Source organism: Letharia columbiana, assembly GCF_014066305.1.
Source record: "Letharia columbiana isolate WasteWater2 chromosome Unknown Sc0000004_s0, whole genome shotgun sequence".
NCBI classification, from domain to species: domain Eukaryota; kingdom Fungi; phylum Ascomycota; class Lecanoromycetes; order Lecanorales; family Parmeliaceae; genus Letharia; species Letharia columbiana.
The window spans coordinates 118,651-131,269 of NW_023501040.1; the positions used below are offsets into that span (position 1 = coordinate 118,651).

The 12,619-nt window shown below is 48.6% G+C and overlaps 5 protein-coding genes across 5 annotated transcripts; 4 read left to right on the forward strand and 1 right to left on the reverse strand.

Annotated features, from left to right (window-relative positions):
• Window positions 1-187: 187 nt before the first annotated feature.
• Window positions 188-644, forward strand: HO173_002049 (uncharacterized protein; the record flags this gene model as incomplete). The annotated part of the gene is made up of 3 exons (XM_037303985.1): window positions 188-287; window positions 436-522; window positions 583-644. The coding sequence occupies 3 exons, from the start codon at window positions 188-190 to the stop codon at window positions 642-644; spliced, it is 249 nt and encodes an 82-aa protein (XP_037168780.1).
• A 2,204-nt stretch (window positions 645-2,848) lies between these two features.
• Window positions 2,849-3,523, forward strand: HO173_002050 (uncharacterized protein; the record flags this gene model as incomplete). The annotated part of the gene is made up of 4 exons (XM_037303986.1): window positions 2,849-2,869; window positions 2,963-3,041; window positions 3,115-3,373; window positions 3,430-3,523. 4 exons carry the CDS (start codon window positions 2,849-2,851, stop codon window positions 3,521-3,523), a joined length of 453 nt encoding a protein of 150 aa, XP_037168781.1.
• Window positions 3,524-3,871: 348 nt separating this feature from the next.
• Window positions 3,872-6,890, reverse strand: HO173_002051 (uncharacterized protein; the record flags this gene model as incomplete). Its single annotated transcript, XM_037303987.1, has 5 exons — window positions 3,872-4,687; window positions 4,744-6,307; window positions 6,355-6,406; window positions 6,453-6,523; window positions 6,577-6,890. The coding sequence occupies 5 exons, from the start codon at window positions 6,888-6,890 to the stop codon at window positions 3,872-3,874; spliced, it is 2,817 nt and encodes a 938-aa protein (XP_037168782.1).
• A 2,671-nt stretch (window positions 6,891-9,561) lies between these two features.
• Window positions 9,562-10,524, forward strand: HO173_002052 (uncharacterized protein; the record flags this gene model as incomplete). Its single annotated transcript, XM_037303988.1, has 1 exon — window positions 9,562-10,524. The coding sequence occupies one exon, from the start codon at window positions 9,562-9,564 to the stop codon at window positions 10,522-10,524; it is 963 nt and encodes a 320-aa protein (XP_037168783.1).
• Window positions 10,525-10,614: 90 nt separating this feature from the next.
• HO173_002053 (uncharacterized protein) lies at window positions 10,615-11,154 on the forward strand (the record flags this gene model as incomplete). The annotated part of the gene is made up of 1 exon (XM_037303989.1): window positions 10,615-11,154. One exon carries the CDS (start codon window positions 10,615-10,617, stop codon window positions 11,152-11,154), a length of 540 nt encoding a protein of 179 aa, XP_037168784.1.
• Window positions 11,155-12,619: the final 1,465 nt, after the last annotated feature.

Here is a 12,619-nt window from a genome sequence, read left to right on the forward strand (position 1 = left end):
GGCGGCGAGGCGGCTGTGGCCGTAGATAAACAGACCCCTCCATCTTTGTGACGTAGGCTTGGATTATCGCTCATACAAAAATGTCTTTTGACCCTCACACCTTCTCTTTCACTTTCACTTTCACTTTCATTTCGCTGAACCTCTCCAAATCCTGCTACTTCGATCAGTCTTCAACCTCTCATCCAAAATGCCTGTCCACCCATCTGAAGAAGAAGCGCCTTCGGGCATATTCGAGAAAATCGCGAAGGATCCGTCCTCGGCATCGGAGTCAACAGCCAGCGATCACGGTAGGTAGCTTTTCGGCTTACTCCTTTTCTGTCTGCTATTCCAACTCAATTCGCAACGCGTGCTAGAGAGCACAGGCTCTTGTCCCATGTCACCCTCGACGTGTCCTATCCGACTTCCAAGATGGATTACTGACTCGGACTCTGGTAGAGCATCATGAGAACGAGCACACTCCAGGCAAAGCGTCCGCTCAAGATCATCAATCCAAAGGTCCTGCGATCCCCATGAACATGAGCGGTATGTCGCCAACCCGGCATTGCGGGCGAATGCGGTGGCTAATTGCTCATGACATTCCAGACATGCCACCAAAGGCTAGCAAGGAGGAGTTGAAGGCTCGTTCCGAGGAGCTCAACCCGTAAGGTGACACTTCCTTCTCATATGTTGGTTCGGTTTCTGGTTTTGTCGAAGGCGATGCTGACGCTTACGCAGGCGACAGATACCCCAAGAGAAGATATGAAGCGGTGTATCCCCTTAGGCCTGAGGCTTTCAGAAAAGCAACCAGGTGGATGTTCATAGCATGGAAGTCTCGATGGCGCCGGAAAGGGTAACCTAGCATGTCCGTAAATGGATCATCTTCCTCCATTCTCTGTGTTCAAGCCTTCTCAAAGATGACTATTCGATTTTGATCATGCCGTATGGTGTCATTGCCGGTTCCTGCTGTTGATCGTACTATGGATGACGAGGGTAGCGACCACAAGTCTTCAAGATTTTGTCCACCACCAGCCCTGCCTGCCTCTGCACCTCCGTGAAGCTCCTTGCAATACTATCATGCAGGATCTGAACATCGACCGTGCCTATCAGAGCCTCCGGTACATACTCCATTGTCACATTACTTGGCCTACTGTTCGATTCTGATCCTTTCATTGTACCGGCATCTGGATCCACCAGTCTTCTCCCATTCCTGTGGAATCCTCTCATTCTCAGAGCCCCTGTCACGGCTTGGTCAACTCTCCTTGTTGCCCAGCTTCTAACAACCCTCTTCTTCTGCATCGGATTGCTTGTGAAATTTATCCATAAGCCCTCCTGGCGCTCATCGTATCGGCCGTCTAGAATGGCCTTGCATCTCTTTCGCGTGGGCAAGTAGAGAACATGCGACCGGTCGTTTAAAATCTTGTGGGCGTTATGTGAGATCTTGTGCTTTGGAGATATAGAGACCCGGCACACAGTTAGGGATCGTATGGAGAGCAAAGGGGGATGACCGCGCGCGTCAATAGTCTTCGTCTCTAGAGTCCTCCGAGTCCCATAATTGAGCAAATACGCGCTTGCTAGGGTTGCACGACCGGGTCGAAGCATGACTTGGAATCAGATCCCTCATTGTATAAGAACAACAGGTTCTGAATGCGAGAAGACAGTCACAACACTCTGCCTTTCGCCATACGCGCTAGGGGGTGGGCGGGTCGCCGCCGCTGAGTCAACCGCCACCCCAGTGGGTCCTTTAACCTCGAACGCTGTATTATACCGGAGGTATTGGCCGGTATAGCTATATTTTCTAATTAGTAAGAGATTCCTATAAAAGGGGACTATCTTCTACTATATCCTCTTTATACCTCGCAATTATCCTCTTATACCTTCTAAACTCCGCTTTATTAAATCTTCGCGTAATCCCCTCTTATATAGCCTTAATATCGTCTTCTCCGTATTCGTTAGTCCTTGGGGCTTCAGGATATTTAAAGTTAAATTAATACGGTAACAACCCGGGGGCAATCGACCGATTTTAACGACGACTTTTACCTCTAATATAGAAAGGGATAATAACGATAGCGACGGCGAATGAGTGGGCCCGTATTCTAACGCGTCTAGATTATCGTTATCGAAATTATTGGCGCAAGTCACTCGTTTACCAGCCCTCTGATTCCACTAAATATGAAGTTATTTACATACATCTACATAGCTTTGACTTGATTAGCTTGCGTATTACCTCACATAGCAACGACACGCTAGGCATTCACTATTTAGCCGGATCTCAGGTGACTACATTGTGATGCCGAGTGGCTGAAACCTCGAACGACTCCCAGCCCCTCCTCTTCTTTAAACGGCCGGACCTCTTAGCGTCTATTAAAGATCTTTGCTGCGTGCTAAGTAATTTCTTTTAATTAACATTTAGTCTTATTATTGATATTAGTAATTTTTAAGTTTATTAACTTATCTTTTAATATCGACTTAACTTTTAATTATAGTATTTTTTTATAAGATTTATATAATAATTTTAATAATTTTTATAAGATAATAAATATTTCTTTTATGACGCTAATATTAGATAATAATAATATCTTTTTCTTAATGTTATTATAATATATATTTTTTACTTATTTTTTTTATTAGTTTTCTTTATGATTTTTTATAATATACTCCGCTTATTTTATAAATCTTTTATTAATATATTAGTTTTTGGGGTATTTTGGTTTTTTTAATTACCTTATAATCTCAGACCTTTAAATACGCTATAATTTTTGCATTCTGTATACCCCAGTGACCCCACCAAACATCTATAAATTTGCAACCACCGCAACTTCTGGCCCAAAAGCACTTGTGACCACTCCAAACACAACCAGACGAAGTCAATATGCCCAAGAACAAGGGAAAAGTAAGACGCTCCTTCTCACAGCCACCGGAGGCCCCATATGCCCGCTCAGACTCAACATGAAGGGCAGGATGGTTTGACTGACTTGTACCTCAGGGTGGTAAAAATCGACGTCGTGGAAAGAACGAGAATGACAATGAGAAGCGCGAACTGACCTTCAAAGAAGAAGGCCAAGGTACTTCTCCGCATTGCCTCGCCACTGCTATTCTACCGCTTCAGTTTTCTAACCACATCCTCACCTCTTCCAGAATACGCCCAAGTTATAAAAATGCTCGGCAACGGCCGTCTCGAAGCCCTCTGCTTCGACGGCGAAAAGCGCCTCGCACATATCCGCGGCAAGCTCCGAAAAAAGGTCTGGATCAACCAGGGCGACATAATACTTCTATCCCTCCGAGACTACCAAGACGAGAAGGGGGATGTCATACTCAAGTACAGTGCGGATGAGGCGAGAAGTCTGAAGGCATATGGGGAGCTGCCGGAGACGGCCAAGATTAACGAAACGGATACGTACGTGCCAGCCTTCTTCGCTTTGGGCAAAGAGATGCTGACATATCGTATTTTAGGTATGGTCATGAGGGTGTGGATGACAATGTTGAGTTCGACGAAGATCGGGACAACAGCAGTGATGAAAAGGATATTGATGTTGATGAGATATGAGCGGGCTAGATGGTGCATGCATGCTGGTGTTCGTACGGTTGCGTTCCTTTAGTGGTGCCACACCCTCAACGCATATGCAACACGGCCTGTACTCGTCATGACGACAAGCGAGGCGTGGTTTGAAGAGAAAGTTGCGTATTGCACAGGGACAGGCATGATCTTCGGCTTCTCAAAAATACATGGCCTTTTTCATTTCGCTGTCCACCTCACGACGCTATGCTGGATACAAATGCTCAAAGATTTCTGAATCGTATTCCCTTTGACCTGGGGTTCCTCTGCTGTATCCAGCTCATGAGCGCCCACAATGCAGAACGCCAGTCATTCCATCCTAGCCATGCTATTCTGCACTCAATCTTCCAGCACACTCCTATTGAAGAATCTGTAAACTTGCCGTCCTGCCTCTTTTCCAACCATTACGTCAAGCTCTTCTTCCGTCAGGTTACTGACATCTGCTAAGTCTCCAACTTCGAGGGTGATTCGCGAGAGGTTCTTCTCGGTCATGCCGGGCACCGCTCTCAGCATATCCTGCGGCGTCTGGTTGAAGCTCTGATCGCTTGGATCCTCGCCAGCAATGAGGCCGATCTGCACCGCTTTGATAGGATCTGGCTCTTCCTGCTGCTTCTTCAGCTCGTCGAAGATCTCCGCGGTTTGGTATGGTGAGGATGACCAGATGATCTTCAGGCGGGGAAAGGCAAGTGTAAGAAGTGCAAGTTTAGACTGCAAATCTTGCGGATTGTTGGCTGTACTGAGCGTCGTGGTGTGATCCGTACCGAATGTGTCGAGTGTAAAAGACTTGTTCTGGTCAAATTCAATAAGAAGCATCGGATACTTATAGTGTTGGAGCATCGTCTCTGCTTGGTTAAAGAGGCGTCCGTTCTTGAATGAGGAAATGAGGTCTCGCACGCTTTTCCGCTCAATGCATATGTAGGGAGTGAGCACATAGTCGGCAACTGTGAGCATACAAGGGACGACGACATTGGAGCGACCGTGCAGAAGGGAGGGGAGAGAGGAGCGGAATTCGCGGACATCGACGACAATGCGGGGAGGTTCAGCAGTGGCAGCCAGGCGACCACCGCCTGCGATGCGTGTGTTTACAGTACGAAGGAATTGTTCTTGGGGGTCCGACGGCGCAGTGCCGTCCAGCGTAATGGTTACGGCCATGTTCTGCGAGCCGATTAGCGATTGAAGTCAACGAGACCGTGACACTGAAACCTCCATACTCCTTTTTCTTTGATGAGTCTTGTGAAAGCGTCCTTCTCTTTTCTAACCGCGCTGAGGTACCGCTGCTCTTCCACAGAGCCTCCGTAATACATGAAGTACACTCGGACGTTACGATCATCATGCGAGCTCCTGTAGACCTCCACTCTCCGGATGAATGCAGCATCAGGCTCGTACATGACCACGTATCTTGGTCGCACTTCTTCGAGAACATGCTCGTCCATGTCACCATCATAGGGATGAACAACTACTAGATCGCTCATCTCGTAAAGCTCGAAGTAGTCTTCCATGTCGTCCAAAGAGTCTATCGCGACTTCATCCTTCTGTGCGCCATCCGCGTCGGTTGGTTGTATGTCTGCCAAAAGCATTGCTACTTGGGACTCTCTGTCCTCCGCCATTTGCAGACTGCTATTGTCAGGTCTGCCGCCACCAAAAGCTGCGGACGAGCCACCTCTGACTCTTCTCCGCTTGTTCGGTGGGCCCTTGCCTCGATATCCGTCGGCACCTCTCTGGTCAGTGAAACCCTCGAGGACCTTCTGATTCTCTGTAAAGAGCGAGGCGCTGACTCGAGCGAAATCTTTCTTCCAATTGAGATAATTCCTCAATTTCCTTCTCATCATGAACGTCGCAGAGGCTTTTACCTCGGCATCACCGTCTGCCGCGTCATCTTCGTTCGTTTGCTGCGGACGAACGTGCATGTTCTGCAAGAACTCTCGAAGTTGACGGCACGTCCCTTGATCCGAACACATAATGAGAATGGTCCCGCTTGAGTCATCTCGTATGCCAGGATTGAAGTATGCATCACGCTCAATCTCCTCGAGTATGTCGGCCAGCAGTGCCCATTTTGGCTGCTCCTCAAGTACGGGACGAAGTGAGTCTGGCAAAGCACCCGAGGCTTCAGGAACCTCTCCATCGATGGGCTTACCAGTATACACTCTGCGCTTTGCGGTTTCAAACATCGTATTAGCCGCGTCGAGAAACAACCACGGCGATTGATTCTGACGATTTGAGCCCGGTGGCGGCTGATGGGCAGCCAAGATCGTGTCCAGGTACTTATTGAATGAGACTGCATCATAAGTGAGGAGCGCATGTAGTATACCCCGTAAAACACTGAGATCGTTCACGATCTGTCTTGTTCTGTAGCTCACTCGATGCCATATCGGGTCCAACTGTCTCCGCACGATAACATCAAAATTCTTGTGCAGCGCACTGTCTAGCGTCCAGTCATCCAATTCCAACCCTGTGTCCGCCTTTCGGAGCTCGCCAATGCTGACTTCAACACATTCGAGTATAGCATGTTGGATATCTCGCATCCCATCTGTCATGGGCACCTCAAGCTCGATAACTTCCGCTTTCTTGCGACCCTCAAGCGACTTAGCTACAGTGACATGGAAACGTGGCCAGAGAGAAGGTTTTCTGAGGAAGAGGTTGCGCATCATCGATGCAAGAGGCGCAAAGCCAGTGGTGAACGGTTCAGGATTGTCGGAGAATGCTTTGAGAAAGCCGGCCTTGTTCATTTGGCGGTAGATACGGATGATGAAGGCTTCGATGGACGTGGCAATGACCCTTGGCTACTGTCAGATCTGGAGCAGCACTTCGATGGGCTCCCATACCTCTCAGAGTGAAGCACCACGAGCCCCGTAACGGTCTCAGGACTCAGCAACTCTAGATAGTCAGCCCCGTCCCTACTCCTTCTGTCCAAGAGCCGTACTCGACAGTAGGTCAACCACCAATATTCGAGAGGTAATGCTGAATATTCCCCCATGCGAATACATTCTTTCCCTACCGCCCATCAGCCCTTTTCCCCTTTCGGGCAATGCCTGAGGGCAAAATACCTCATCCCTACACTCATCATATCCGTATTGACCTGGCTCAGCCCCCTCGCCGCTGGGGTCTTGCTGATAGCAGCATGTTCCGCTAGCGCTTCACCAATCCAACCATTTTCTCTCTCATCCGCCCCCACAACAACAACCAGATTGCTTCCGATGGCATCGTAGGAGTGGAGTAGATTGGTGACTACCCGCAACAAGCCCAGGCCGCGGGCAAGTATGACGAGTTCATCCTCGTTGCGAAGCTCTGAGAAGCAGTCCTGCTGGTACTCAAGCGGTAATGACAATTTCACGGGGGGCTTCGCAGTTTCGGAGGGCATCTGAATCTCTCACCGAGTCCTGCGGGAGATCAAGAACGTTGAGAATGGAAGATCAAAAATATGTCTGCAAGACGAAGTGTAGACGGAGTTGATATGGCTGAGCGCGCTCTTACGGTAGAGAACTTCTAGCGTACCTCGGTATGCACAAAACGTTAGATTAGGCGTATCTTTACTTGTAAGATTAATTAGCAATGTGGATATTTCATCATGGTGGACAGCAATTCTAGTAGCAAGCGGAGAACAGTTTTTTCACCATGGACCGCCACTTGAATGTTAAAACTACTATTCAACAAATACGTTATTATGTCACATAGTGATAACGAATCGGAGCTATTGGAGGCCCGAAGGAGGAGGGGGCTTTGGAGGCTTTGGAGGACATGGACGAAGCGTTGGACTATTAGTCGGACTAGGTAGATAATCTTTGAAAAGAGCCTAGAATAGGACGCTGAGGGGCGCCGAACACCCTACAAATGCAGTCTTCTGCCTGCAAGGATGCGACACGAAATGAGCTCGGGACATTATTAGGCAAAAGTAGAAGTGTCCAAGACTAGCAGCCACAAGGAATGTTGATGTTGGAAATAATCTGCGGACGGAGGCTGGAGCGAGGACTTCGCTTGAACCAAAAAGTTGGATTAGATATTTAGTTGCAGGTCAATTGAGAAAGCTCACGCTTTTTAGAGGATCCTGAGGAGAAGCTCCACTAACACTTGCAAGACCATATTGCTTTGCGATGAAAAGTTGTGGTGGCTTTCTCAGACTTGCTGAATATCATCTGGGAAGGACTAAAGCTCCGTAGTGGACAAAGGTCGATCAGAGCCGAGTCCGCAGCTACGCTTTGGGAGCGCTACTCGGACTGACCCAATGCCGAAGGTCGAAGCACAACGTAGGGCATTACTCTTAGCGATGGCAAAGAAAGGTAGCAACAAGCGATCAGAGAAAGTGCCAAGTTGGGAGGGCGGTCCAGGAAACTGAAGAACAATGGGACAATGCAACAGCATCGGCGAGTCCGGGCGACAGAAACGTCACATATATTCAAGCGTACTCCAAGGGGTTTGATTTGAACAGCCATGACATTCCTGGCTTCTTCCCCCGTGAGATACGCCAACAACTGCGGCAATCCAGACAGAACACAGCACAGCAGATTATTGACATCACCATCAACACCACGGAGGGCCTGTTTCATCTCCATTCATGAGATTTCTATGCCAATCTGCATAAGAACAGTCATTCATACGCAAGACCCCTTTTCGTAGATGTCTCGGTAGCAGCGGGCCTCTAGGCGTCAGAAGAAAGCGACAGAAATAGCGAAGAAGGCAGATGTAGAGAAGTAAAAAAAAGATGCACATAGATCAACAGGAAGTTTTGGATTCGAGCGAAGAACATCGGTGCTGTTGTTTCTGACATGCAGCTATCTTTTAGGTTGGTTTGTCTGTTGAACAATTAGGATGGGATATTGAAGAGATATGAGCAACTTATTCGCTTGTGGTCATCCACCCTTCGAAACAAAGTCCTCCAACGGCAAGCGGAATACGTAATGGAGCATATCAAGTATTTCGATATCCGGCCCCTAAGTCAGAAGTCTTCAGCGAACAGTCTGTCAATAATGCTGCGATCAACCCCCAGCGTTGCGAGATCTTGACCAGATTCTGTACTTCTTTATCGATGTCCAGCAGATCCCTGATACTTTGAAAGATGTTTGAGCAGCTCACAGCTAGCACAGCTATCAACATCTGCAGGGAGACTTCTCGAGCTCCATGCGGATCCTCGGCCAAGGATATCACAGATGACCACAAGGTTTCTCTTCTTCAAGGTGTTGGCACCGAGGCAAAACGTCTCAAAGCTTTGCACATGCGGGTCCTCGTTCCCAGATACAACGATATTGGCCATATTTGGGACTCCACCCATCCTTCTATCTCTTTTGCTGCTCCCAGGCATTAACAAGGTCAAACCGTCTGGATACGCTGCTCAGTGCTCCTTTTTCCCCCTCTCCGGCCACGCTCTAGGACGAATCTAATTATTTGAGTTGGAATGATATCTAGGCGCCACTGTAGTTACTTCAATGACCCTGTTGTGCTTGTCGACGGTAATTTTCAGGTAAGGAGAAAGGCGCAAGGCACGCAACTGGTTGGATTTGGATTGGGCCGTGCTGGTGGTGCGGAGCGGAAGGCGGAGTCTTGGCATCGCGCTCATGAGGCCACCAGGCTGTGAGTTTTATACCCATATCGTACTTCAATGCTACATAGTTATTCACCATCGTCACTCATTATTCTTTCAAGCCGACTGTCTCTTCAACAGCCGAAATGAACGACAACTGGAAGCTTACCCCTATATTCTTAATCATTGGGAAACTAGAAAATTAGCATTCGGGCTAGCACCCCCCCCACCCAAAATCGTACTGTAGATATGCCCACCATATTATCGCTCCCACCAATCTCCCCATACCTCGCTGTCGCCAAATATGGCTACCAGTACACGGAATAAGCGGCCCCCTAACAGATTTGATGAGGAGGCCGCCGCAATCGTCGCCGACGCCACTAAAGGGGGGCGTAAATCGAAGAAATCTACCCTAAAACCTTCGACGAAGAAACCCTCCCTCCTTATCGGTGGTGAACCTGATGTAATCGAATAAAGCCCTCCTCCTACCGTCCCATTCCAGCCTATCAATCCTCCTATGGAACCACCGGCCTATTCCATCAGTACGAGTGTCCTGTGGAAAGGGAAGGAGGTATGGGCCCGTTCTACTACCTCCAAACGATTCGATTTCCACGAGTTTAATTCGATCGCTATTCAAGAGGTTGAACAGAAGGCGAAAAAGAAAGGCTATAGGGTGATCCTCAAGAGCGCCATTGCCACGCTCTCGTCCTCAGGAAACATCAAGGCTATGAATAGTCAATGCGGCGACATTGCTGAGTGGGAGGATACCGATAACCTAGCGAGACAATGGCTAGTTGAGGAAAAGAGAAAGGGGGTTACTGTAAGGATTGTACATACCTATGGTCCCAAAGAAGACTCCTCTGAATCGGAATCCTCCACTGCGGAAGAGCCTCCCTCGAAGAAGCAAAAGAAGACTAGTGGGACTACCGACGATGACTCTTCTTCAGATGACTCCGCTGCTACATCGGACGGTTCTAAATCATCCGAATCCAACAAGAAGAAGAAACAGAAGAAGAAGACCAAGACGCCTAGGCCTGGTAGCGCTACTGCCAAGCAAATACTGCATGCAAAGAAGGCGAAGAAATTGGAAAGAAAGCTTGGATCCGAAGGCCATAAGATTATGAAGCTGTGGCTATGTTCAAAGCCCGGCTGTCGAGGAAGGACGCATTACTGCTGGCAACCAGACGGTCCCGACGGTACTCATTACCTGCTCGACGGCGATCAAATCACCAAATGGAACAAGGCTATAGCGAAGCAGGAACGTGGTGTTGATGCCGAAAACCCGCCTATACGGATGCAGGAGCGAATGAAGTCTCGATGGGATCGGGCTATGAAGGCAAAGGCCATTGATAAAGAGATCAAGTCGGCTAAGAAGGAAGTCCACACGGTTGTTGACCCTCCTGTTCCCACTCCTGCTGCTACTCCAGCACCAATTAGTATATCACTTAGTGGATTAGGTGCCTCACCCTCGCCGGCGTAAGGCTTTTAGTAATAGTAGTATAATGCGTATTAACAGCAGTACAATCCGTATCAACAGCAGCAAGTTCAAGGCTATTCGCCCTATCAGCCAATGCTTCAGCAGCCTCAATATTTTCCCTCACAGCAGTACGCGCATACTCAGACTCAGCCCATTCAGCCTCACCTGCCCAGTCCAATTAAGCTACCGTCTCGTTTGGGTATAGCTGATCGATCGCCCTCTAAAGCGCCTCAGTTGCCGAGTAGTCCGGTTCGGGTGGAGGGTGATGCAGGCGAACTGCGGAGGGCCTATTTTGCCTGGCAAATCCAGAGGAATCCGAGTGAGGAAGCGGCCTTTGCAGACGCTCTGGAAAAGATTGAAGTAGAGTCATACACACTGAAGCAAATACGTCGGATGTCGCCTTCTGATTGGAAAGAGATAGAGGTTTCAAGAGGAATGGCCATACGGTTAAAGGATGAGGTGAAGGACTTTGTGGAGGTGCTGCGGCTTCGTGCTGCTACCTCTGCTGCTGGGTTCGCTAGTCGTCGGCCACATACTGCTTTGGACGCCCTCGCCGCCGCTGCCCTGCTGGAAAATGAGGTTATTGATGAGGATAGCGATGAGGAGGGGGAGGAGGGGGAGGAGGAGGCCTGAATAGCTGCATATCGGAGTTTGGAAAATAAGGTCCGATGATCGACAATTAGCGCCGGGCCTGCCGCCGTCACGCAAATCTCGAATATTCAACATATTTGAAATCAACCAATGATCACCTATTCAAACAATCTAAATAGTACAAAATACGAATTGAATGTGTGCTAAAACATAAAAAAAAAATCTCGAGAAACGATTGCATTTTGGTGTAAAAATGTTAGGTATAAGGGTTTTTTCTCCGCATTACGCTAAGATGAGGCTTAAAACTCTATCTTTAGACTTCCTCGCTACTCGAATAATAGCCTTCATCTTCCTCATATAACTCCTCTTCTTCCTCTTCATGATCGCCCACTGATATACCGGCGTGTGCGAAGTGGGCCTTAGCATGGATCCCTGCACTACAAGCCTGTACAGCCAGCTCCAAGTATCGTCTAAATGACATGCCCTCCGCTAGCTCAAAATGCCTCTTCAGCCAGGCCTTGAGGACCGAAAAGAACTCCTCAATAGGGTTGAAATCCGGCGAATATGGGGGCAAATACAAGATCATAACGCCTTGCTCCTCGCAGAGTCTTCTGACGTTGGCGGCATGATGTGTGGAGCAATTGTCCATGACGAGAACCGACTTTGGGCCAGGGAATGGGTTGCAGCGAGGGAGGACTTCGTTCTTAAGGAACCACTCGAACCGAGCACCGTCGATACTGCCCTGATGGATATGATAGCAAAGGATACCGTCTGAGCAGTACGCCGGTAGGACGCTATGCCGCTTAGAACGTTTAACAGGAACCTGTATCGCTGGCCGAATTCCAAAGGCTGCATAGCCTCGCTTCCTCCACATTGTGTGCTCATTAGCGGCGCTTTCGTCCAAAAAGACGAGCATATCATGTGTGAACTTGCTAACCTCCAGGAAGTACGCGTCACGGCAAATCTGTGAGCGTTCTAAGGCCTCGCGGCGAAGGCTTTTTCTGCTAATCTTCATGGAGTGTAGAGTCTTTGAGATCGTGGACTGGCTGACAAGTAGATCAAATCCATCAAATAGATCATACTGCATCTCGTCCTGATATGCCTACGGCTTGCTCTCGATAAAGGCCCTTAATCCGATCCTTGCAGCCGGAAAAATCGCGAACGGTCGCCCTCTCTTAGTTATGCGAGGCGCAGTGTGGGTACCAAACGCGAGGAGGTTATCGATAATGCGGTATGTGGTACTCTTTCCAACGCCCTCGACGGAAACAATGGAGGCGACAGCAAGCCCATTGAGGATATGCTGTTGAATGCGATCCTTGTGGGCATCGGACAGTGGAGGAAACGGCATTTTGAGGCCTTCTATACGTCAGCAAGAGGCCCGAAAAAAGAAACACCAAGTATTCTATACATACGAGCAATTCCAGCCTCAACTTGACGATGTAGATGGTTGTGGGAACGATAATATGATGGGCATGTCTACAGTACGATTTTGGGTGGGGGGGGTGCT